This window comes from Paroedura picta, chromosome 7 (assembly GCF_049243985.1).
Source record: "Paroedura picta isolate Pp20150507F chromosome 7, Ppicta_v3.0, whole genome shotgun sequence".
Classification (NCBI taxonomy): Eukaryota; Metazoa; Chordata; class Lepidosauria; order Squamata; family Gekkonidae; genus Paroedura; species Paroedura picta.
Window position 1 is genome coordinate 81,309,828 of NC_135375.1, and position 26,820 is coordinate 81,336,647.

The following is a 26,820-nucleotide window of genomic DNA, read 5'->3' on the forward strand; positions in this document are numbered from 1 at the left end:
TTCACATGTATTATAGTTAGCTCCTAAAGCAAACTTATGCAGTTGATTTAAATGGATTTAGACTACAGTAATGATGCAAAATTAATTATTCAAGTATGGCAGCAGTTAAATATCTGCTGACAATACAGAACTTGCAACCATGTTCAATTTTAAGATAAAAGCATCTTATTACAATGGTTTGTAAGTTTCTGGGACAAATGTGTTGTTGTCAATCTACATACAAATCAAAACAAATTAAAATGAATTATACCTCTCTGTTCAGCACTGCTTTAGTCTTCCATACTCACAATTAATAATGCATGCACATGTACCCCATGTTTTCAGTCCCATTTTTAAAGGCAATTTCTTTAATGATAGCCCTTAAATGATCATGTACTTAAGAATAGCTTACATAGAATCTATCTTGCTTCAAAGGTGGTTGATATATCATGATAACTCATGTCTCGGGATGGTTCTAAAACATACTTTAAATACTCAACAGATTTATTTTCAAACCTAATCTTGGGCAACTAAACAATCCCCTTCAGTACAAAAACCTATTAACTGTATTATTGTGGTTTTCGTGTATGGTAACAGTTCAGGAACAAGCTTTTTAATCACATTTTGAAGCCTACAGTGCCTTTTGTATGTCTTCCTTAAGACCTTTTAAAAGGTATGCTATGAACTAAAATCAAAGAGCAAGACTGGGTGCACTTCTGTTCCTACTATGCTATGCATCCTACTGATTATGATACTTAGAAGAGTGTAATTGTCCATTATTAATGGTGTGAGTCTTGAGAGATTAGTTTTCTTTCTACTACAAGCAAGAGAGTTCCCCACTGAGGATCTTAAATTGCATATTGCAGTGGATTGGGGCAGGGGAGAAGACTGAATGAAATTCAAGATGAATGTTGTGTTTCTAATGCAATAGTTTCAAGATTGTGTGAACTGTTGAAAAATGACATAGTCAATGTGTTTTTGATAATTAGCATTGTTCTATGGGTTTTGTACATAAATGGGCACTATTATTCCCTATTGTTGACTTTTGTATAGGTACCCTAGGCGGCTTAGAAACTGTTAATGTATTCTTAAATAATAAAATGTACAAACAGAACGTTTCTTGCATTTTGTGACAATTTTTGGGAGGCGGGAATGTTTAAAAAGGGAGGTAAGGAGACTACTAGTCCATTGCCCCTGCCTGAAACAAACTGTAACATTTAAAACAGATTAAAACCCTGGCCTCTTATTGAGTCCCAATAAGAAAGGTGTACTGTAGAGAATATTTGAGCCACAGGTGAGCTGCAATTACCAAGCAACCTCAAAAGCCACAGTAACCAAAACTGCAACCCATTCCCCCCCCACACACACTAGAACAAAGCAACGACTCTTGCAGAGGAAGAGTAGACCTGTACTTCTTACGGAAAAGGGGTTTTCTTTAAGGAAAGTGCAACTGATATGAAGAAACAACAATACAGTCTGACCATAAAAGATTTATTTAATGTTTTTATGCCTAAAGTTCATTGTTTACTTCTGGCTTGATTCAGATTTAGATGTGGACGCTCTCAGGGAAGAAAGTCTACGTCTCTTGGCTATCTGCTCTTGCCGTTTTTCTTTTGCTTCCTAAAAACAAACAAAAAGACCACCACCACATAGTGTCATTTCACAAAAGCATTATAAGAAGTATAGCTGCATTCTATGAAGTCATACACCCAAAGCTTCAGTTTCTTCTTTCTCCTAAAATGGCTTCCTTCTTGTGTGTCAGGTGCAGTGGGACTGGCTTGTTTATGTTTATTACATCTTTGTACCGCCTACTCCCGGACCGGCTCAAGGTTGACTCAGCCTTCCATCCTTCCGAGGTCAGAAAAATGAGTACCCCAGCTTGCTGGAGAAGGCACTGGCAAACCACCCCGTATTGAGTCTGCCATGAAAACGCTGGAGGGCGTCACCTTAAGGGTCAGGCATGATTCGGTGCTTGCACAGGGGATACCTTTACTCCCGGACCACCCGGCTCATGGCGGTTTACAACAAAAACATTAGACAGAAAGAACAGCCTGTCACTGATAATAAATTTAAAATCAAATATCCCAATTTAAATAGCAAGTTAAATAACAAGATGGCTGACAAAAACACTCCCTAACTAGACCCATCTGCCTCATCCACTGTTCTTGGCGGTGTCAATCTAAACTTGTGTTGGGCGACTGTAGGCCCCGGGGAAATGGATGCCACAAGGCAGGGGAGACTTCAGCTTCTTCTATGCTACTTCTGGCTCTTCCTTCCCTCATCCTCATTGCCATACCACAGGCCCTCTTCTGCCCCCCCCCCCAACATTAGTTCAAGTTTGCCTCCCCCACTTCTCTCTTATGCCCCACAGAAAAATCTGCGATCAAGCACGCAACATCGGCTTTATATCCTTGGCCCCAAAGAAGTCAAACTGGTCTCAACCAGAGTCATGGCCTTTTCTGCCCTGGTGTAATGCTCTTCCCAGTGAAATCAGGGCCTTGTAGGATTTAAGAGTTCCACCAGGCCTATGGTTAAGGCCTACAGAATACCATCAACTACTGGCTTCCCTACACAGACATTATACACACATCACCTAATTATAATACCAATGTACTTTGCCCCCCTCTTCTCAAACTGCAGAGAAGGTGGTGAGCTTCTGGGTTTTAATGTAAACATATTTTTAATGTGTTAACTTCTGTCTTGCATTAATATGTTGTGAGCTACCCTGAGCCCTCGGGGAAGGGCAGCATAGACATTCAAAAATAGTATGCTAGTGCCATAAAACCCCAACAACAATACAACTTTGTGGGCAGATATGTGAACAGGAAAATCTCTGACAGGAAGAGTCCACTCATTTCTAACAGCATAATAGGACATTTTTGTGGGGTTGGTTTTAATGGACTTCCAATATTGTATTCATGGGTTTTACCAAGGGTATTTACCCTAACAATGGGCTAAGAATAAAAATACAGATTTATTAAAAGATATTCCATATATTCCATATGGAAAGAGCATACCTTCATTCTCTTAGCCAGAAGCTTGGCGTATTCAGCAGCCTCTTCCTTGTTCTTCTGAGTACGCTGCTTCTTTAGGGCAATACGCCTGCGCTTGTGCTGCAGAACTCTGGGAGTTACCAAACGCTGAATCTTAGGTGCTTTGGTCCTGGGTTTCTTGCCTGAGGAAGACAGACTCGAGTGTGACCAACAGGACAGCTACTCTGAAGCCTAGACCAAAGCAATTTACAACTGCATTTCTATCTTCCAAGCCAAATCTTACATGAAGTGTATGATGCTGTTCCAAAGCAGACTGGCTAAATTTAAGGTTAGGCATTCATTCCTAATAAAAAGGTAGGAAAGTTTGACAGTGGTTTCAATGCTTTGAATGCACCCAGTCAGAACAGAAGTATAAACAAAGACAAAGGTTGCATGACATTACCAAGTTGTCCCCACAGTTTATTTAAAGTAGTGACAGTCTGGCAAATACTGAAGTAGCTCCTATATAGTATGTAGGCAATGGAAACTTCAGATACAAGATTGCCTGAAACAAGGCATAGTGTGGAGCACACACAAGGAAGGGCAAATCTGCATCCCTTTACTGTAATTCACTGGAATCACTCAATTCAATGCCACATTCCGTATGTACAATGTACAGCTCAACAAAGATCTATTAATATGTCATTTCTTAAAGACCTTCTACAGTAGCGATCCCCAACCTGTGGGCTGCGGACCACATGTGGTCCGTCGACTAATTGGAGGTGGGCCGCGAAGGATGCCTTCTCTCCCCCCGCCCTTTACTTCATCCCCCCCCTGCCCTTTACAACACACTTCGGGTGTTATTGTCTCCCATCACTCCCAGATGGGACTATCTCGTTGCAGAGAAACAAGTTCAGGGTTCCCATTGATTTGTCATTGTCATGAGTTAAAATTTCCATGAAAATAAAATGTTCCTTATGTTCATTGTTGTGGCATGTCTGTATCTTATTTTGAAGTGATGTTTAAACATTACCATAGTGATCAGAGAGCGTTAGGGCAGTGGTTGAGAGTAGAGGAGTAAACTACCCCCCCCCCCACCGGGACTCAGTAAAATTGTCAAGCATTGAGTGGTCCCCGGTGATAAAAAGGTTGGGGACCACTGTTCTACATAAACCTCTGGGCACAGCAGAGCATCACCTCAGACACTGTCTCGCAGAGAGATCAAAAACCTGTGCCCTGAATAATGCCTAATTTTTACAAAACAACAAAAACCCAACCACTCCAAGCCCACTGAAAGGACACTGAATCTCTGCTCAACAATTATTCTACTTTTTGGATCTATCCTGATAGAAATGGCAGAACCTACCTTCCTTGTTCAATGGTTTTCTCACAACATATTGACGAACATCATCTTCTTTGGAGAGATTGAACAGCTTGCGAATTCTGCTGGCCCTTTTCGGACCAAGTCGACGAGGCACAGTAGTATCAGTTAGTCCAGGAATATCTTTTTCACCTGTTGGAATGGAAAGACAACATGTATTACTCTCAGTTAAAACACTCTCATCTCTCAAACATAGGTATTCTAGCCTAGGATGTTAACCTTTTTATAAAATCAGGTCTCTTAAGAAAACCAAAAAGGTGCACTCTCTAGGCTTCGTTGTTCACATTTGCTTCTGTTCCTAGCAAACAAAAGGTATTTAGCAACATTATTTAACCTGCCATTCCTCCAAGAAGTGACAGGTAGTATTTCTTTCCTACACCATTCTGCCTCCTCTTATTAGGCAGTTCTTGGGAGAGAAAACGACGGGTTCAACATCAGCCAAAGAGCTTCATGGCATAATGAGGACTAGAACCTAGGTCTCCCTGGTCCTAATCTGATGCCCAAACTAGTATAGCCTCCAGCCACTCAACAACTATCAAGGGACGTTTCACAAAACAAAGGTTAGTTGCCAACTAAAAACTAAAGGTCTGGAATCACACAAGAAAGTGTGGACGAAAAAGGTTTTCTGGCCAACATGATATATACTTTTTTTGCCAATAAATCTGTAAGAATAGGTTAACTGCCAAGCTACGTTTCTAGTCTTACTCCCCAAATGTACGTTTTCCCATCTTTCAAGTGGCTACACTTCAGTAAAACATGCCAGGCTGTTTCCCCAATGCTGAGGTACAAAATTATGGTAAATACTGCCTCAAATTGGAGAATAGCACTTTACATTGCAGAACACCCATATACTAGCATCAATCTAAAATTCTTAGGCTTTAGAATAACCCCCACCTGCACAATGTAAGCTCCTGGGGGAAGCACCTTTCTCTCCTTAGTTACCCTTGGTGCAGTGGTTAGGAGTACGAACTTCTAATCTGGTGAGCCGGGTTCGATCCCGCGCTCCCCCACATGCAGCCAGCTGGGTGACCTTGGGCTTGCCACAGCACTGTTCTGACTGAGCAGTGATATCAGGGCTCTCTCATCCTCACCCACCTCACAAGGTGGAGAGAGGAAAGGCGAATGTAAGCCACTTTGAGCCTCCTTCGGGTAGAGAAAAAGCAGCAAATAAGAACCAACTCTTCCTCTTTTTCTTCTAAAGTTTGAACTATATTGCTGGCAATGTATAACTAATAAACCATTGTGACAAAAAACACCACCTGTTAACCCTAGGCATACATCAGTTTAGGCCAGAGAGTGACCATTTCAGTAAGCTTTGGAAACCATATCAGAGAGTACTTACTAACCAGAATTCCACATGAAGAAACTAGTGGCTCACTTCAGACACTCACCTTTCTTTACAATGACCAAATTCAAGACACTAAGGTTGGCATCAACAATGCAACCCCGCACAGATTTGCGCTTCCGTTCTCCGGTTCTCCTCGGACGGTAACAGGAGTGACCCTTGCTGAGCAGCAGGCGGACACGTCCGTGAGTCAGGACCCCTTGCTTCATGGGGAAGCCTTGCTTGTCGTTGCCACCACTGATGCGGACAACATATCCCTGTTAAACAAAGGAGTTCAGACCTAGTTTTATCAGCACTACATATGAAAACGATCTCAGCCATGAGCTAAGCATGAACTGGCAGTTTCATGAAGTCGTACAAAAAGGATGCTGAGGTTTTTAAAACAGGGTACCCAATTCTCAGAAATTACACTTCACTCTGCACTAGCAATACTTCTCTGAAATACAGCGCACAACTCTGAGTACCTCAATTCCCAAAAAGAAAAAAAAGGGGGGGGGAGGGAAATGGAGCAAATCCAGAGAATGGCAATGAAAATGGTTGGGAACCAAAAACAAGGCCTACAAAAAAAAAAAAAACCCCTGAAGGAACCTGGGTTTGCTTAACCCAGAGAAAAGAGTGTGACAACTGCACTCTTCAAGTACTGTTAGAACTATCCCATGGAAGATAATAGACATTGTTTTTTACATCGAATGGCCTGCAGAAGGATAGACTGAAGTTGCAAAATAAGAGGAACGCTCTAACAGTGACTCTCGCTGTGGGAAGGGCTCTCTCTCTCAAAAGTCTTTTCCCTCATTGAAGAGGTGGTTAGAGTAGCGACACCATTAGGCCTCTTTCAACTCTGATGTGTCTCACGAACTCCTTTTAAAGCAGTTTTTTCATACATTCTCTTAATCCCACAGATATACTTACAGAAATCATTTATAAACACCATTTGGATTATGTCAGGTTGCCACTGCAGTTTTAATACTGGTCTGGATGCCAGCCAAAGGGATTCTAGTAAATTAAAACATACTAGGAGCACCAGGCTAATATTGGTACTGATGATTCTCCTTGGTCACAAGTAAAATGGAAATTGGCACTTTAGGACTAAGAGAAGCCTAAAGACACAAAGCCAATTCAAAGCTTTACTTCTGACATATAAACGTCTTCCCCTCGTGGTCCATTCCAGAAGCAAAAGAAAGCATTTGCCTCAAGGACATGCCTCCCCCCAACTCTTCAATTTAAGGCCTCCTTGAGCTTATTCCAGGAGCAGCACAACCTCAAACATATAGCAGGCTCTGCCACGCTGGCCACCGCACCTTACCTTCCATTCCTCACCAAGAGTATCTGCAGAGACCTCGGCGGTCATCCGCTTCTCATAGAAGGTGCGGATCTTGCGCTCATCGTCCACTTCAATGAGCTTCTGGCAGCCAGTGGCTGGGAAGGAGATGTTGAGCTAGATACAACACACAGAGAGGGAGGAAAGGGAAGCTCAGCAGAGGCGCCCTCCAGAACGCCAATGCTCAATATCGCCACGCGACTGTGACTGCGGGGGGGGGGGGTGAAGGTCTTGACGCGCGCGCCTTCCCCAGACGGCTGCCGAGGCACCGTAGAGACGCCACCATTCCTCTTCCCCGCCGCACCCGAATCCGACGCCATCCGTCCCCAGGGCGGCGTCCCCCAGGCCCACCCCCGCCTCGCCACTTGCATACACAACTCCTCTCCCCGCCCGCGCCGGAATTGGCGAGGCCCGAGAGACTCTGTCGCCAGCGTCCGGCCCGCAACTCTTACCTTCATGGCGCCCCAGACACCGCTCACTTCGGGCCCGCCACGGGAAAGAGGCCGCACTTCCGCCTCGCCGGAAGTCACATAGCGCCACGCGCTCTCGCGAGATGGTAGGAGGCCGGCGGCGGCCCATAGATACGAAGAAGAGGACTAGAGCGTCGCTTCTCTGGCGCGGAGGCGGCGTTCCCTGGCTGACGTTGCGGCTCCCCAGAAGCCTCCGGACTGCGCCTCTTGCGGGCCCCGTTTGGCCAGCCCTGCCGTATTGTTTCCTCGCTGGCGGGGGAAAGGGTTGAGGACGGTAGGCTTGCAGCAAAGGAGAAGGGGGCCGGGAGGTTATGTTGCTCCTCGTTTGGGTGGTGGTTTCCCTCAAATGAAAGCCGCTTGAAAAGTGGTGCGAGCGGTGCTCATTGATGCAGTCAGCCCACTGCAGGCTGGAGGAGGCAGTTGTGGCTGAGAGTGGTTTACAACAGCCTTTATTTATTAAAGCGGGTGCATCCTGCCTTTTCGCTTGATGGAAGGCAGGTTACAATTTTCGGCTAATGATGTGCCCAAGAAAATAAGAAGGCCGCCACGCCCCCCCCCCCCCAAAAAAAATTGCTTGCTTTTCAGACACCCTCAAAAGCCTTGGCATACAGACAGGCTTTGCAGCACTGCCTGAAGATCTCGGGGTGTGGGGAGAGAACAATCACCTTTTCAGGGAGTCCCTTCTACAGAACCAGAGCCAGGACTGCAAAAGGCCTGGCCTTCGGTGGATACCGGGAAGGCCACCCTAATAGGTGGGGTAACTTACATTTGGCTGCTTGAAGACTAGTTGTTTCACATAGACCTATAGGAGACAGTCCTTCAAATATGGGGGTCCTAGGATATGGACAGCTTTAAAGCTTATAACTAGCACCTTTAAAATAGACTGGTAGACAAAGCTGCTGCAAAATTGGCAGCATATGTTCCCAATAGCTGGCCCTTGGCAACAGTGGAACTGCTGTATTTTGGACTGGTTGCAATTTCCTGGGAGTCTTCAAGGGAAGCTCTGTGTAGAGCAGGGGTTCCCTAAGTGGGCAGTACACCACCCTGGGGGTGTGAGGGGGAGATGGTGAGGAATGTTGGAGCAGTAAGGGGCAGCCATCTGATTCTTCGTGCTGTGGATGCATTTTCCTAGTGACACACGTTCCAAAATGGCTTGTCCTTGCCTGCCTCTGGGTAGTCGTGACCCTGGACTTCCTTGGTGGTGTCCCATTCCAGTGATGATTGGGAACAATCCTGCTTAGCTTCCTGGAAAAAAAAAAACTTCAGAAGGTGGGCTGGATGGGATCATATTGCTGCAGAGCTTCTTTCTCTCCTCAGACTCTGCCCTTCCCAGGCTCCATCCCAGATCTTCAGGAATTTCTTAACCCAGGGCTGGCAAATGTCTCTATCTTTGGGAGGCTAGAAAAGCCTTTTCCTGCTTGTTCCTGGCCATGGGATTTTCCATTGCTAGCTTCTCTCTCTGGCCACCATGCCAACCTCCTTTCCAAACAGCAAGGCAGTCCGTGTCCACCCTCAATTTCTTAACCTGCTCTTAGAAAGCCAACTTCACAAGTGGATTTAGTCCCTCTATATCAGCCTTCCCAATCACTATTAACTCTGTCTTGTCTGGATTCAGCTTCAGTTTGTTTTCTCTTTGCCACATGATCACATCGTCAGAGTACTGGTTCAGAACGAACACAGACATGTCTGAAGACTTGGAATATGAACTACTCCCTGAATACAACAGGCACTAGGCCACCACCCACGCCCCAGGCAGGCCAGCCAAGGCTTGGAGAGGCCTTGGTGGGCCTTTTTGGGGTGTGGGAGAGGCACTGGTGGGCAGTCCGCTCCTCCTGCCGCCCTGACAGCTCTACCAAGGCCTGGCAAGGCTACATCTGGAGCTGCTCGGGGCAGCAGGTGCACTTGCAGGGCTCCCTCTCCCCCCCCCCCCCAGCCCTGGCCCTCTGCCCTCCCTCCCGCTAACCGGGCTGGAACTTCTTCCAAATGGAAGACGTTGGAGGGGGATGCATCCAGGGGTAGAAGATCCTTCTGGATTGGCTGCTTGTAGGACAGACGGTCAGTCAGGAATGGGACAGCTGGAACAGCTGATCTGATTGGTGGTTAGGCGGTGAGTCCCAGGTCTTCCCAGCACCCCTTACTGGCTTTATTAATGTGGGCATAGAAGTAAGAAGAGGGAGCCAGCCAATCAATCGACTGATCATTTACAATTTCTACTGTGATGAAAGAGAGTAGGCCTGTAGAGCAACAGAGGAAGTGAGCACCAATAATTAGTGATTTCAGCAGTCACCCAAACTTCTGGGAAAGGCTGTGTATTCCCTGGGAAGCTCTCATGTAACCCAAGGGTTCCCTGGGATCCTGGGTGTAGTCTGCACAGGGGTTTTTATTCACTCCCAGCTCAAATAAATCCCTCCTGTCTACACTGAATTTGATTTCCATTTCGATTATGGGCGCTTTACATTTTCCCTCTCAACATGCATGATTGATCCACAGTGACTCTACCTTTACCCCGCGATATTCAGGAGTGGATATAAGCCTTGATATTTGAAAAATCACCATCAGTGTGTAGATTTCTTTTTTGATAATTAACTTCCCGCTCCGTGCCTCGTAGCAAAGCAGTCTTTCCTGATTAGCCAGGGTGCCAGTTCAAATACCTCCTGGTTCCCAGTTGCAAGATTTATTTTTGCCCTCCTTTTGGAATCTGTTTTAGTGTGATTACGCTCCAGAATCCCATCCTTCTCTCAGCAGAGATTTGCCTTGTTCTGTGAGGCTGCTGCTGGCTTGGCTCTCCTCCTCCCTGCTGCTCGTTAAGGAAAGGAAAGAAAGATACGAGCAGCCTTCTGCTGCACTTGGCTTCTCCAGAGGCAGTCAAAAGAAATAAAGCACACTCTTTTAATGATAGTTGGACTTCACCTGCTCTCTCCTCTGCCCTTCCCCCTCTGGGCTTCCCTAATCAAGTGCAGAACACTTTCTGTTTCAATTTGAGGGAAAGCAAGGAGGAATACCCGAGTTCAAATCAATCTGAATTCAGCAGGATCAACAATGAAAAAACAAAGTCAGTGCAGAATCAGCCCTAGTTGGGAGTCCCTGACAGAAAGAGGGAGAAAAAACCTTGTGGCACCCCACAAGATAAATTCTACCCAATTCATTCCTTGGTGGAGACTCTGTATCAGGTTAGACAGCAAACAGCAAAGCAACTGAAGGGCTATGCCCTTAATTCAAGCTCCATATTAAAGACAGTGGATAAGAATGGGGTGGTCAACTGTGTCAAAGGCTGCAGATAGCCCCAACAGTATTGACTGGAAGATTGTCCCATTTATCCACCAGTACAACTGAAGCTGTCTTGGTATAAAACCCAAACCTGAAACCAAACTGAAGAGGGTCAAGGGCACATGTGTCACTCAGGAAAATCTGGAACTGCTCTGCTACCTCATGGTCAATCAACTTCCTTAGAAAAAGTAAACTGGAGACTGGCCTGTAATTGTCTAATAACTAATAACTGCCTACTTTAAAAGCCTAGGCAGAGCCCCTTCAATTAGGGAGGAGTTGATGATTTTCCTAACAAAATTGTAAAAGTCATGCTGAGGACAAATGAAGGCATTCACATGTCCCAGAATCCTGTCTGTATCTTTAGGTAAGATCAGTCTGAAACTATAACAGGACAAGCAAGACCTAACACCTCAGGCACCACTTCTATCCTGTTTGGCCTCCCAGTTGGAATGGATGAGTGATTTGTCAGCAACGAACCTTGCAGAAAGATCACAGCTCTGGGCCAATTTTAATTGCCCGTGGAGGTCAGACTAAGGTATTATCAAGTCACAAATCACTTCAAACAATTAGAACAGAATTAAGATTCTGCTGACGCAGTGATGGCAGAGAAGGAAGTCTTCTTTGCAGCCATCACTACCACCTCATAAGCCTGCAAATGGGCTTTAAGACACCCTCTGCCTGATTCATGCCAAGTCTTCTGCCAATGGTGCTCCAGTCATCTTCCAGTCTGTTTCATGTCACACAGCGCCCTGGTAAACCGAGGCACCAGAAGCCTCCCTGAGCGTGGATGAAGCTGGCAAGCAGCAACTCTGTTTATGGCTCCAGTCAAACCATCAGGCATTTGGTTGAGGTCAACCGGAACCAGCACCTTCCACTGGGTCCCCGACCCCCCTTCCATGAAATTCAACACTTGAACTGAACAACCATGGGTCTGTCAGCATGCTACAGTTATGAATTTACTGTTCTCACTACTGTTCTATTTTTCTCCTGTACTGTAGTACAATAGAAGGACAATGTTTTGGGCTACAGGAAATGCTCCTTCTGTTTTGTTCTCTGTGTAAAACAAAGTTACTTCCTGTCAGTTTAAAGTATCAAAATATTATGATTAAATCTCATTTTCAACACTGGATCCCACTGATATCGCTTGGCAACCTAGGTTATTCCTTCCTGCTATTACTGTTCTAGCTTTCTAGTCTTTCCAAATACTTTGGAAGGAAGTATCCTTGTGTTTTATTTTTCTGCAAACATTTGTGGGGGGGGGGGGATGTTACGTAAGTTTGAAGAAAAATCTGTTTTGAGTATGTTCCCAATCCACATATTTAGGTAATCTACAGGTGAAGGTTCCACACTTTGGAAACAGATATATAGATACCTTGAGTCCTCACGAACTAGCTTCTGTTCCCCCTGTATAGCCTGCATGGGGAGGGGTCTGTTTGCTCTAGTTCAGTGCATAGGTCAGCCTTTTGCAACTTACTGTTGAGAACACCCTGAGACGTTCCTCAGGCTTTGAGAAACCCCAGAAGTGATGCTATCATGCAGAATATGGTTGGGAAACAGCTGTGTGCACACTCACCCCAGCCCCTCTCCTTCCCACACCCTCCAGGCCCATCTTTGGCCATTTTGAGAGGGAGGGATCAACATGACCATATAGAATCCTATCACCCAAGAAGCATTTAACACTTTATAAAATACATTAAAAATGGATGAACTCCCACCCATTTGGGAAACCCTTCCATGGCCATCAAGAAGGCCCAGAATTTCATGAAAATCTGCTTGAGAAAACCTGCATTTTTCTGTATTCTCCGGGTTTCCTTCATATTGGTCTCTGGAAGTCAATATCAAATTTGCACTTGGTTTCCCATCACATTTACTTTGGAGGCACTGGCAGCCGGTCCCGCCTCCCATGCTTTTTTCAGAGGCACAGGCAGCCAGTTCTGCCCCCTTCCTTTTGGGGGGATGCACGCATAATAACACATGCTCAATGTAAGGCACTTGTGAAACATTTAACATACTTGGTGTGCTGAATTCCTTTAAATCTGCTTGCATGTGCCATGTGGATATTCTGTGGTTTGTTCTGGCATGAAATCGTAAGTACAACTGTGAATCATAATGTGATCAGAAAAGGGGGGAAAAAACAAGAAGGCATATCTTGGAAACCCCACATCTAGTGCCATGAATAGACACTTTGAGGGAACCCCTTGGGGGGAAGGTTACTATGAGTTCTCAATACACATTAGGTGGTCATTGTGGGTTGACTTTAGACATTTATGAAATCCAGGTGTTTTGTGGGGTTTTGGGAAGCATTAATTCGTAAGAACGAATACAAAACCAGAAATACAAGAAGAAAGAAAATGGCAGCAAGCTGCAGGGGGAATGAAACCAGAGGCAGAGAAGCAGGTAGGCGGAGTTTGCATGTTCACGAAAGTATGTTGGGCTTGGAAAGAGTGAAGCCACTGTGAACCTACCGTATGCATTGGATTACAATGAATTCCCTCCCAGGAAGGGGAAGGAATTCAAGGTTTCTTGGGATTGAAAAAACACAGTGCAACCAAACCTTTTCTTTAAATCTGAGTCTTAGGAGCCTGATTTATGTGTGAAACTGAAGAAATTCTGCAGAGCTAAAGGAGCGCTGATGCAAAATGTTAAGCCACTGCGGAAACACCCCTGGTGTAGGTTGTAGCTATAAGGGTGCTTAAGTATCTTCCCCCTTAGATTCAGTAAAAGTGCCTATTCTTCAAGGTGTCAGGGGCTGACTTATCTGGGTAGGTGAGATGAGTCCTCCACACAAGACCCCTCCCCCTAAGAATACTGCAAATATTAAAAGCTAAAGGACTTTTAGTAACAACAGTGCTCTCTTGCCTGATTTGAAAAGTCTTGTAGGCTTGCCCTGGAATTAGATAACTCTACTGCAGACTAGAGCGAAGACATGAACATGTTTTTTAGCAGGACAAAACCAAAAATCTCTTGGAAGCTGATAACCGGCTGCACAAGAAATAGAAACACCGTTCACCTTGATGGCCTTGTAGGGTTTTTATTGTACGGACAACGTTATGTGGGTGAGCATTCAGAAATGCCTCCTCCCTCACGTGTTTATGTCACCTATGGTCCACTGTGACATTCGAGGATGACCAGAAAAACAGACTAGGATGGCACAGTACAGAGTGGCTGGGAGACTGGTGGTAACCTGGACTGTACCACTTTGGCTGCATCCTGCATTGAGCAGGGGGCTGAAATAGGTGGCCTGTATGGACCCTTCTATATGATTCTAGATCAAGTTTGAATGCTTGTGTCTGCATAAAACATGGTCTCGGAAACAGAGAATGCAAAGCCGTTCTTCCTGACGTGCTGTCTTTCCACAAGAAGTAAGAATGAGAACAGTTTTTAAAGTTCTCTCCTCCCCCCATCGCTTTGTAGTCGAAAGTGGCACGACCCAGCATGCTGCCCCTTCTTTCTGCACTCAAGTGGATCGTCTGAGGAAGTGGGCGCGCGCCTTGAATCAGTTCTCTTGGTCTTAAAGATGCCCCTTGGGTTCAACTGTTGTTCTGTCTGCACTGGACGCTGACTCTTCTCTTACGCCTTGCCATTTACTGGCGCTGCCGCCCTCGTGCCCAGTTACTTGGGGTTTGATGCCGCTAGTGCAGAGGCTTCCCCCAAAGCAGAAGGCGAGTCGCGTGGGAAACGTTTCCAGAGAGGACAAAACACAGCCCGCACTTTAAAAGCAAGCCGAAAATCTGCCAAAGGAAAGCAAAAGCAGCGCCTTCCCCCACAGTTTTCGCCCCCCGCTCCTCGGGGCCGGGACCGCGGGCTTCTCGCCTCTCCCGCTGCGGGGGTTTGGGCCGCGCGGCGAGGGGGGGGGTCGCTGCAGGCGCTCCGGCACCCAGCCCACGCCCGCTCTCTCGGAGGCCAGCTCGCGCGGCGTCGCTGGCGCGGCTGCTACTCCCGAGGAAGCGCGAAGGCGTCGCCCAGGCAGCACGTGACAGCGGCCGGCGCAAGCGTGCGACAGGAGGGACCGGCCGAGCGGCGGATCAGCTGGGCGGGGAGCAGCTCCGGGGGCCGACCTGCTGCGGGCGGGCGGGCGGGCGAGCCGCCGCGGAGCGCTTCATATCCGGCGGGAGCCGCGGCCGCAGCAGGAGCGAGCCAAGGAGCAGCGGGTCGGCGGCGCCGTCGTCTCCCTCGCGGCCTCGTCGTCGTCGTCGAGGCGTCGGAGCGGCAGCCGCGGGCGGTCATGATCACCCTCCGCTTGTGGGACCACCTGCGGGCCGGCAGCTCCGAGGTGGACTGGTGCGAGGACAACTACACCATCGTGCCCACCATCGCCGAGTTCTACAACACGGTGCGTAGCCGCAGCGCCGGGCCCCGCGCGGTCCTCTGCACGGCCAAGAGCCGCAAGAGCGGGCGGGCGGACGCGCTGGTTTCATGGCAACGGGCGCCAGCCAGCAGGAGAGGCTGCAGCGCCGCTCGGGCTCCGGCGGGCACGTCAAGCGGCCGAGCTCCTCGGGGAGGACAGCCTGGAGGGGACAGGGACGGGCCTCGAGTCCCGCTCAAAAGGCCCGCGAAACGTATTACAGATGGAATTTTGTGTTCGCAGACACAGAATCATCCAATAGAATCCTAGAGTTGGAAGAGGGTCCCGGGTCATCTAGTCCAACCCCTTGCAGAATAGGAATAAACAGTGCGGGACGCACTAGGTCATGCATGGTGACTGTATGGGTAGGGTGCAGTCTCGTGCACCCCAGGGTCTGCCCAGTTGAGCACAGTGGGCATTTGTTTATTGTTTAGGTTTATTTATATCCCGCCTTAATTTCCCAGGCGGACTTTCAAGGTCATTCTTCCCTCCCCTGCCTTCTCACAACAAACCTGCAAGGTATGTTAAGGGAGAGAGAGAGAGAGTGATGGGAATACCCAGCAAGCTGTCCCAGCTGAAGATGGATTTTGAATTTAAGTCTCCGAGATCCTAGTCTGACACTCAAACTGCTAATTCCACATAGGGCTGGGCTGCGCATGGTGAACTGTTTCGTGTTTTGAACTGAGAACAAACTGAAGCCTTATCACAGCTCATCTGTCCCCAAGGGTATGCAAAGCTCGGGCATGGGCACCTTCATCTTTGCTCCCACGTGGGCATCGTGTTAGTTAAGCTTTCCAAATAAGCACATAAAAGTTACAAGCTCATAAGTATTTCTACTAGCTATCTCCTATTTTCCTGCATTACCTACACACACATAGCTAGGAAGAGAGGGGGGTCCTGACTTTCCCTTTTCAATGCTTTCACTGCTTATTCTCAGGAAGGCCACTCTCTTATTTTCATATGTCACTCTCCCAAACCTGCTAACATCAGAATACTATTCTGTATTCCCCTCTCTCTCTTGACTTTTGTTCTCTTCATCTAGAATAGGAACCGGTCCCCATGGCAGCATTGATGTTTCGGTTTCGTCAAGATTACTTGCTCGCACTCCAGATTCCATGACCATTTAGATCAGTTTTCATGGAATGCCAGCAGCAGCTTAACAAGACAGTTGCCTCTTGTGAGCTGTTGTCTGATATCTGTGGATTAATTTCGATCTTGTTCATAGCACGATCAGCTTGAAAGGGAGTCCAATACCACTTCTAGCTGTTGTCATGCAGCTAGATCTAACCATCCCTTGCATGTTACTCTTTATCATCTGAGCCTGAAGCAGGACACAGGAGTGAAAACAGAAAAACCATGGCAACATTTATTTGCTTCTTTCATGTGCTTCAGTTTGTGGTTAAATATGCTTTGGTATAAATGTGCTGTTAGCATAAATATGCCATCTCGAGAGGCAGTGTGGTTTAGTGTTGAAAAGCAGCGGACTCTAATCTGGAAAACCCGGTTTGATTCCCTGCCCTCCACATGCAGCCAGCTGGGTGACCCTAGGCTACTCACAGTTCTTAGAGCTCTCTCAACCCCACTGATCTCATAGGGTATCTGCTGTGGGAACAGGAATGGAAAGCTGTTTGAGCCGCTTTAGGACTCCTTCTGGTAGTGAAAAGCAGGGTAAAAAAAATTGGTTCTTCCAATTTGATCCTATTGAAATCAGTGTCAAATCCTCCATCCCTTTGTATGATTCCAACCGTAATGCTGCAAGCATCCCTAACCACTATGGTGGTTCACAAATTTCAAAATTTTCAGTTCCCTTCCAGCTGCATTGTTGTTTTCTTCAACAACTCAGAAGTCCATCTGCCTGCATTTAATTAACTCTGTTAAGATTGCATTTTGAATCTTGACAGTATAATCTCCAGTATTTATTCTCAGGAAAGTGTTTTAGGATAGTGTAAGAAAGCATACTGTCATAAGCCAAAGTAGCCACTGTTGATTAGTGTAAGTACAATTATTATTTTTTTAAGTTACATAATGTTTATTTGGTAAACAGTTATGTAAGGGTTAGGACAAACATTATTGCAACATAACATTTCAATTAAATATTTTTCATAACGTTTCTGGCTAGAACTCGGATCTCAAAAATCCTTTAAAATGGCATTATTTATACTAGAAAACATGTTTAAAAATATACAGAAAACTAAGTAAACTGACCATGCTAATCCACAAATCCAAGAAAGTAAAGTGGTACATAAAGATGCAGGCTTGTTTTCTGGACAGCAACTTAAACTTTCCATAATATCAGGAGAGAGTTCAACCTCATGTATATTAAAAAAATTAGTAAGACAAACACATGTGTTACAATTCATATTGCTATCTCCCAACTAACAATTTTTCAGTTATTATTGGGCATCTAATGGTCTATGAACGTTGTAATGCTAAGCCCATAGTTATCCTTATCAGAATTCGGTCAAAGTTGTTTGTAGACTACATGCTCAGGCTAATAACTTGCACATTAAAATCCCCTGGGAAGCATTTATGTCTTCTAATGAGCTCAGTAAACACTTTCCGGTTCTGCATTATGCTGTAGTAGGTAATTTAAATGCAGAAGAAGAAGAGCTGGATTTGTTTTGTTTTGTTTTTTGTACCCCACTTATTCCTATCTCATGTGGTGAGTGTGTGGCCCAGCGGTGTTGCATGGGAAATTGCCACCTTTTGTCTAGACCAGGGGTAGTCAAACTGCGGCCCTCCAGATGTCCATGGACTACAATTCCCAGGAGCCCCTGCCAGCATTTGCTGGCAGGGGCTCCTGGGAATTGTAGTCCATGGACATCTGGAGGGCCGCAGTTTGACTACCCCTGGTCTAGACATTCAAACCAGGCATCTAGCACTTAGAAGTAGGTTAGTTTCCCTGGTAATGAGAGAGCAGAGAATCTTACTGGGCTCAACAGAGAACTGGACACATCGCTGAGGAAGATTGTACAGTTTTCGGGTTCAAGAGATGGGTTGCTTTCTCTACACATGAACTGATTCCTCAACTGCGCAACACATGGCCATGTCCTCTATTATTTCTGAGAAGGCAGAGTTCTGAAACAAGATCCTTGCATCTTTAAAGCAATGAGGATAGTTCTTCTAGAACCCCTTTTCTTATGCCATTCTGCTCTGACCCCAGTTCTTTGAGAAACGAACTGTGCTTGTATCCTGATTTATTTCCCTTCTTCTGCAAAAACAAATATTCTATTTTTTCTCTTACACCATAATGTTGCACAGTGACTAACAGACTGAGAGCCTAAAGCAGGTCTATACATTTCTCACAAAAATGTTCTTAGGATTGCTCTGATAGGCTATAATTCTAGGAAAACTTCCTTGGGAGTAAGCTCCGCTGACCTACACTCCGCTGACTTCTGGGTAGATCTGCTTAGGATTGCTCTATAGTATATATGCTGTGGATTGCATTGCTTGTCTCATTCTTAACTGGCAGCTGAAAGCATGCAATTCTGTCTCAGTATTCTGTATTCCTTATGGGTCAGCTCAGTCAATAGAACTGACCTACGTTATAGGGGTTCTTTATAAGGATCACCAAATGAACTACCGTGAAACACTTTTACAGGCCTGGATAATGCTGAGTATGGTTAGCATTTAGTGACGACTTCACTGCTAATGCTAAGTACATAACTTCTCAGTTTCATGTGTCTTGACACCTGGGGGTAGGTGCAGATGCTGTTATTCCCATTTTGCAGATGGACTCCTGAGCTGAGATCAATAGTAGGTTTGATTCTTATGGTCTTGCTCTTTGGGCATAGGACAGACAATTAACTGCCCTCAGCGTCATGGGTTTTGAGTGCACCCCTACAGTGCTTTTCTCTTCCACTGTCACATGGTTTGGAAAAAAACAGACTTGAGATCCTTTGGTATTATCACATCTTTAAACCGCTCCGGGGGAGCGGTAGAAATAAAGCCATAAGGGTCCTTGAGGTGGGCCCTGTCCGGGATGGGGAAAGGTGGCCATTGGCTTCTGGCTATTGCGCCTTGCGATTGGGCCCTCCGGTTGTCAGTCCACTGCCAAGAGGCCAATTGGCCCCTTGGCCCACAACCCGCCCCCCCACGTCGCCCGGCCTGACTGCCGCCATTACCCTGCAGGCAAGCAAGGTAGGCGGCGGTCAGGGCGGCCCCCCCAGCTTCAGCCCGGCAAAAGGACAGCCTGGCCATGGCGCACCTGTGGCTAGGCTGTCCCTTTGCTGCAATGGACGTTCCGGACCCGGCCTGGAGCCTGCTGGGCCCGTCACGCTTCCTGCACCCCAAAGGGACAGCCTGGCACAGCCGGGGCACAGCCGTCTCCTTGCCGCGCTGGAAGCTCCGGACCCGGCCTGGAGCCTGCCGGGCCCGTCCCCGCTGCCTTCTCCCCAACCCTCTACATGCCCATTTTAAAAAATGGGCTTTGTTCCTAGTTAACTATAATTACATGATGAAGAGCAGGTGTGTCAGAAAAAGCAGGATCCAAAGGCTTAATGTGCTTTTCAGGGCCTCTATGACACTGACTCTAAAACACACACACACCCTGGAAAAGCCTTTCCAGACATTCAGCCACAATGGGAACAAATGACAGTCTAACGTCTGTATGCAGAAACTCTGCATTCCTTTGAACTGCCTTGTTTTTCTTAGTTGCTTTGAATCAAGGTTAATCACTGATGCCTGGAGACCAAGGGTGGGGACAAGTCTTTAATGGTTTGGGTGGGTCCCCTGCGCATTCATTTCAGGGAGCCCACCTCTGCAGCGCACTTTGGACTTACCCTAGTAAAGGTCAGGTGCTGTTTAAATAAACCATTCATATATTTGTCTGAGGTCCTGCGCTGCACTTCCATAAAAATAAAGTTCCGCAAAGCCTGTAAGACAGAGCTGTTCTGCCAGGCCTATGGTTGAAGCCAGGAAAATAACGTCTAAAATGCTGGCCTCCCTGCCTGAGAAGCCATCCAACCCTCTCAGCACCAGATGGGACCCCCTTTGTCAGGGTATATATTGAAAAAGAGGCAGCAGTTTTTAAATTGCTTTGAATACTTAAATTGCTTAGTAATTTGTTATGAATATAAACATGATTGAATTGTTTTAAATATTGTTGTGAGTCGCCCTCAGCCAGACAGGGGAACAGGTCAAATGTGGTTTCTCCACGGGGTCCTTGTAAGGACCTGGGTTGCCACAGGCAGTGTGATGCAGCGGTAAAAAAGGCAAATGCCATTTTGGGCTGTATCAACAGGGGAATCACATCAAAATCACAAGATGTCATAGTCTCATTGTATACGGCACTGGTCAGACCACACCTGGAGTACTGTGTGCAGTTCTGGAGGCCTCACTTCAAGAAGGATGTAGATAAAATTGAAAGGGTAAAGAGGAGAGCGACGAAGATGATCTGGGGCCAAGGGACCAAGCCCTATGAAGATAGGTTGAGGGACTTGGGAATGTTCAGCCTGCAGAAAAGGAGGTTGAGAGGGGACATGATAGCCCTCTTTAAGTATTTGAAAGGTTGTCACTTGGAGGAGGGCAGGATGCTGTTTCCATTGGCTGCAGAGGAGAGGACACGCAGTAATGGGTCTAAACTACAACGATATAGGCTTGATATCAGGAAAAAAAATTTCACAGTCAGAGTAGTTCAGCAATGGAATAGGCTGCCTAGGGAGGTGGTGAGCTCCCCCTCACTGGCAGTCTTCAAGCAAAGGTTGGATACACACTTTTCTTGGATGCTTTAGGATGCTTAGGGCTGATCCTGCGTAGAGCAGGGGTTGGAATAGATGGCCTGAATGACCCCTTCCAACTCTATGATTCTATGATTCTGGACCCGTTGTAATTCCTGATTCAGGGACAAGGGTAGGCCCACATAGAGCGAGTTACAGTAGTCTAGCCTGGAGGTGACCATCACATGGATCATTGTCACTAGGAATTCTGGGGCCAGGCAGGACGCTAAGAACTTTGCCTGGCATAGATGAAAAAATGCCTGACGAGTTACTTTTGTGACCTGTGCCTCCTTAGTAAGGAAGACATCAAGGATCACCCCCAAATTCCTAACGGGATGTGCAACTTGCAAAAATACCCTATCAAGACAGGGGCGCTGTGCTTCCTGTTCTGGTCCTTCCTTCCTAACCACAGGACCTCTGTCTTTAGGGGATTAAGCTTCAGGCGGCTTTGATGGAGCCATTTGGTCACAAGGATTCAGGTGGAATGTTCATCCAGCTGCTCATTAACAGATAGAGCTGAGTGTTATCACTGTATTGGTAACACCCAAGCCCGAACCCCCAGGCTAGCTGGCCTAGAGGGCACATGAAGATGTTGAATAGTATTGGGGAGAGGATCATGTCCTGTGGTACCCCACATTGGAGTTGGGAGCGGCACGATTGGTCTTCTCTGACAGAAACTCTCTGTCCCCTACCTTGCAGAAAGGAGACCAGCCACTCCAAGGCTGGCCTCTGTATCCCCATGTCTAATCACAGAGAATGCAGAAAGATGAATAACATAGCAGGAAATGGGAAAATTAAAGAAAAATGCATTCTTGGCGGGTACTAGGAGACAAAACCAGAATTGTAGGTTATACCGGTGCCCAGGGCATGATTCAGTCTAAAATAAGCATTTGAAAGCCCCACTGAGGGGGTGAGTTAAAGAAGCACCTGCTTAAATTAACCGTAATGAATTGTGCTTTAATGTACTTAGCTGGACTGGATTGTAGTGTAGTTATGAGTTAGGCAATTAGTTCTTCCCAGTTTTCTGGTATCAAGTTCCCAGTGGGTCAGTTGGAGCCTGCTGTTAAAGGCAAAGGCTACTTTAGCTGGTGGGGACAGGGCCTGGGCCTCGATTTATGTGTGCTAAGAGTGCTCTCTGGCACCGAGAGATACTTTCTCTCCCCCAGCCTCATTCAGAAAACTTAAATACAATCTGTAACAACAGCATGCTAGTGAAACTCGTGTTTGGCGTTCAGATTGCAAAGTGCCAGGCAGTGGGCTTTTTGGGAGTGCAGCTGAGGATTTAAAGCAACTATACAACCAGAAGATGTTGGAAAGCTCAACAGTGGCCACAGGATTGGAAAAGGTCAGTTTACATTCCAATCCCAAAGAAGGGCAATTCCAAAGAATGTTCAAACTACCACACCATCGCACTAATTTCTCATGCTAGCAAAGTTATGCTCAAAATCCTACAAGCTAGGCTCCAGCAATATGTGGACCGAGAACTTCCAGAAATACAGGCAGGATTTTGAAGAGGCAGAGGAACTAGAGATCAAATTGCCAACATATGCTGGATCATGGAGAAAGCTAGGGAGTTCCAGAAGAACATCTGCTTCATTGACTATGCTAAAGCCTTTGATTGTGTGGAGCACAACACATTGTGGCAAGTTCTTAAAGAGATGGGAATACCAAAGCATCTTATCTGTCTCTTGAGAAACCTATATGCAGGTCAAGAAGCAACAGTGAGAACCAGGCATGGAATTACTGATTGGTTCAAAATTGAGAAAGGAGTTCGGCAAGGCTGTATACTGTCGCCTTGCCTATTTAATTTGTATGCAGTGCACATCATGAGAAAGGTGGGGTTAGATGAGTCACAAATTGGGATCAAGATTGCAGGGAGAAATATCAGCAACCTGAGACATGCAGATGATACCACTCTAATGGCAGAAAACGAAGAGGAACTATAGAGCCTCTTTATGCGGGTGGAGAGTGTAAAAGTTTGCTTGAAACTCAACATCAAGAAAACTAAATCATGGCATCCGGCCCTCTCAATTCCTGGCAAATAGATGGGGAAGAAATGTAGTGACAGATTTTATTTTCCTGTTATCAGGGCCGGGACAGAGCTCCTTAGCAGGCAGTCAGCAGGCCGGGAGACCCTCCACCACTACTCTTTGCCGAGGGCCCTCTCCCCTTACCTGCTGCTGGCTCCAAGCACTGCGAGCACAGAGGCTAGAGTCCAGGGACGGAGGGCGGGAGCTGCAGGCGCAGGGCCAGTCAGGGCAAAGCTGGCAGCACCCTGATTGGCCCTATTCTAACTTGGACAGCCGGACACTTCCCATCCCCCAGGCTGTTTCATAAATATATAGAGGAACAACAATGGATAAGGATAACATTGGGGAGAACAATAAGTCAATGCTTACTGATGGCCCAGTGGGGTGGGTGAGTCTGCAGTGATGGTTGTAGGAGGGAGGCTTGGAGGGGTGTGTGATTGGAAGCAGTGGTTCTGGTCGATCTCAATCACATGCCTGGCGGAGGAGCTCCCTTTAGCAAGCCCAGCAGAACTGTTCAAGTTTATCAGTGGGTTGGGGGAGGGGGATTAGGGGGTTTTGCTGCAGGGGAAACACAGGACAATCCTGGCATCTGCTCCCTAGTCCATCTGTCTGGATAAACCTTAAACACTAACCAGCATTTTCCCTCCCTCTAATATTCTACACAAAAATAATCATATGAATTTATTTCACCATTCCCTCCTGCTTATTTAATACATTTATTTCATTTTCCCCCCTAGATAAGCAACATCTTATTTTTTGTTTTGCCACCTATATGTATGTGCTTATTCCGACAATATGCATCCTGCTTCAACAATGGAATATATTTAATATGGACCCTGCTGGTGGTGGTTGGTAAGTCCTTCTATGAGATTGTGCATACGTGACTTGAAATCAAAGGGAAAAAATGTTTTTCACTTGAAGATTAGCACAGGGAGTTTGCAGGAAAAGCTGCGTTTCATGTTTGCCATAAAAATTGCTTTGTTCAAAAGCCACTTCTGCCTTGTACGTTTTTATTCCCTTCTCCTTCGAGGGCCCTCAAGATGGCAAACATGGTTGTTTTTTCTTCTCATGTCAACCCTGTGAGGTATGATAGGCTGAGACTGGCTGCTTTGCATAAGGTCACCTGGCAAGCTTTCATGGAAGAGTGGGGATTCAAATCCCAGTCCCACGAATCCTAGTCTGATATTTTAACCAGACCACCATACTGGCTCTCCTCCTGTCTCAGTTCTGATCCTCTCAGTATAGCTTGCAATAAATAAGGAAGTGTCAGTTGCCACAAATTTTGTGGGTGCAGCTGCCTTTAGCGCTAGGTGACAGGAGAAGATGGAATCTCTCTGCTTCCTGCCCCATTGGTCCCTTTGGCCCTTGGCTTCACACTCCCACTTCCGTCTCAAGCCTTGCACTCCACTTCTTTGCTCACTTGAAAGCAAGCTACATCAACTTTACCGGGAAGGTATTAATAAGTATGTATGTATAAAATAGAGCCTCTTGTGGCACAGAGTGGTAAGGCAGCAGACATGCAATCTGAAAGCTCTGCCCATGAGGCTGGGAGTTCAATCCCAGCAGCCGGCTCAAGGTTGACTCAGCCTTCCATCCTTACGAGGTCGGTAAAATGAGTACCCAACTTGCTGCTGGGGGGTAAATGGTAATGACTGGGGAAGGCACTGGTAAACCACCCCGTATTGAGTCTGCCATGAAAACGCTAGAGGGCGTCACCCAAGGGTCAGACATGACTCGGTGCTTGCATAGGGGATACCTTTATGTATAAAATGGTACTGCAGCACCATAAAATCCAGTGAAAACATCATCCCTGAACCACAGTGGTAACAATGCCCATCTGTATAAAATAAAATCTTCAGATACTACTGGCCCCCTCCACCAATGCTTCCAAAAAGAGAAAAGTTCTTCACTTGCAATAGGTGGAAGATCTTGGGTCTTTCTAACAAGTAGTGTGGGTGTTCTAACAGAATGCTGCTTGTTCTTGCAGAGATTTCCTCCCAGATTTTTTTTTTTGGGGGGGAGGGGAGGATCATAAGGGGAAATGTGATTACTGGGGTACACAGGACCCGGATTTCATCCATATTAGGCTGGAACAGTCACTTGAAAAGTCTAGTGGAGTAATGGGTCATTCTTTGGTTCAAAGACCAACTCTATATAGGAATGCCACTTGTACAGGCAAAACCCTGGCAGTCCTTGGGTTTGGTCCAAAGAACTACGGGTGGAGTGATTCTAGACAGGATTTCCCTTCCTTCCCTTATCTCCTGCATCTTTCCGTAATGCCTGAAAAAATATTATGTAAGATCACCTTGAGATCCAACCCAAACGCTTTGAGGAATACCATGTGTTCATTTGAAATATACAGCTTGCTTGTTTTATGTTTTTTGGCACCCCCCCCCCCCCACACACACACACATAATATATAGCTTCAATGCCTTGTTAGTCACCTGGCATTTTCATTTTTAAACATGCATCATCCTTGAACAACGTCTGCTCTTAATGAATATTGCTGAGAAGAATGCAGTTAGCAGTACTGTACGCTGTAATAACCTTTCCTTTTCAAATGTGTCCTCCTAGGAATTGGATCAGTGTACTTCCATGCTACGCTTAGTTTCCTGGGTCAGATGCTCGATGAACTTGCTATACTCTGGGTCCTGATGTGTGCTCTGGCCATGTGGTTTCCCAGGAGATACCTACCCAAAATATTTAGAAATGACAGGTAATGTTAACTCGCCTATCGTGGACAGCGTGCGATTGGCAGGTGACAGTCAGTAGAGATGGACAAGCTGATCTCCCCTTGGTAGTTTGACCTTGCAGGGGAATGGACTTTAGGAATACTCACTGGTTGACACATGTCAACAAATGTCATGGGGCCCTTGCAGATCACCCATGTAACTTGGAAAATGTTCCTCAGTGTTCTTAGAACACACTGAGGTTCCTAGTCAGGCAAATAAATCTAGTCAGGGTACCTGGAAAGGTTAAAGAGCCTTCAAGTGCCATGCTTTACCCTTCCATTGTATAAACACAAAGTGAGGCAAGAAGGCAGTGGATGATCTCAATAATACAAACAAGAGGAAAAAAGAATCTGTCCAATGGCTTAACCAAATAATATTAGAAATATAAGAGTCTCTGTTATCTCTTTATCGTCTTGCTTATCTTTCTTAAAGTATAATTAGGGCAAAAAATGCTCACATGGTATGGAGAGCCAAGACATGGTATGTAGAGCTCCTGGTCTCTTAAGCAAGATGATGGAATACACTGAGATTGCTTTGAATTTATTAATACTACTTTGTAGAGGACTCAGTACTGCCACTGATGAAAAATATTGAATTGAAAACAGAAAAACCATCTAGACTCTGTTTTGGCTGAATCCTGGTGGAAATTATAATAAAGAGATAACAGAGATATTAAGCCATTGGACAGATTCTTTTTTCCTCTTGTTTGTGCTTTACCTTTCCAGCTTCCTAAAATTCATGACTTGCTGCTGTTTACTGGTTTCCATGTCCTTATGTTTCGGAGTACCCCGTGTTGACCTTTAGACCAGAATGCTGCTCAAATCGTTTGCAGCACAGCTTGCTGTTTTCAGCCCTGTCTTGTGACTCGTAGGAAACTTGTTTATGCCTGTGAAATTGTACACGGCTGCTTGTGTCAGGATGCTGATACTGTCTGCTCTCCCCACCCACCCCCAAATCTAAACAAATCAGAAATTCTCCTTTGGTAGCAGGCAGAGTTCAGGCCTGTGATTGGATGGCTGCTGCACAACGTTCTGTAGCTTGTTACACAAGGATTTTGAAAGTAAAAGCTTTCAGCTGTTCTGCTGCCGTTATTCCCAGGAATACATCTTACACTTGTGATAAATGTGATGTGTTCTGTAACTATTTTCTAGTAAGGTTATTATTTTTTTTAAACTAATTGGGGTTTTAAAGCTATTTTGCACTTGCGTAAGTACACCGCAGTGAAAATTCAGCTGCTCAAGTATGAAAGGACATGTGACTGAAG

At 46.1% G+C, this 26,820-nt stretch overlaps 2 protein-coding genes across 3 annotated transcripts in view; one reads left to right on the top strand and one right to left on the bottom strand.

Moving 5' to 3' along the window:
* Positions 1-1,454: 1,454 nt before the first annotated feature.
* On the bottom strand, positions 1,455-7,580 carry RPS6 (ribosomal protein S6). Its single transcript, XM_077345166.1, has 6 exons — positions 7,448-7,580; positions 6,981-7,112; positions 5,724-5,934; positions 4,318-4,464; positions 2,997-3,154; positions 1,455-1,599 (listed from the first exon to the last, which is right to left on the bottom strand). Exons 1-6 carry the CDS (start codon positions 7,451-7,453, stop codon positions 1,504-1,506), a joined length of 750 nt encoding a protein of 249 aa, XP_077201281.1. The 5' UTR covers positions 7,454-7,580; the 3' UTR covers positions 1,455-1,503.
* Positions 7,581-7,606: 26 nt separating this feature from the next.
* The window catches only part of ACER2 (alkaline ceramidase 2), a 28,070-nt gene continuing 8,856 nt past the window's right edge, over positions 7,607-26,820 (top strand). Inside the window, exons 1-3 of one of the 2 annotated variants that reach the window (XM_077345164.1) lie at positions 7,607-7,739; positions 23,562-23,676; positions 25,399-25,540. In XM_077345164.1, the coding sequence (XP_077201279.1) occupies positions 23,601-23,676; positions 25,399-25,540 (218 nt within the window). In that variant the 5' untranslated portion in view covers positions 7,607-7,739; positions 23,562-23,600. Of the gene's footprint in view, positions 7,740-14,559; positions 15,066-23,561; positions 23,677-25,398; positions 25,541-26,820 lie in introns of those variants that run through there. The other variant, XM_077345163.1, reaches the window with a different exon arrangement.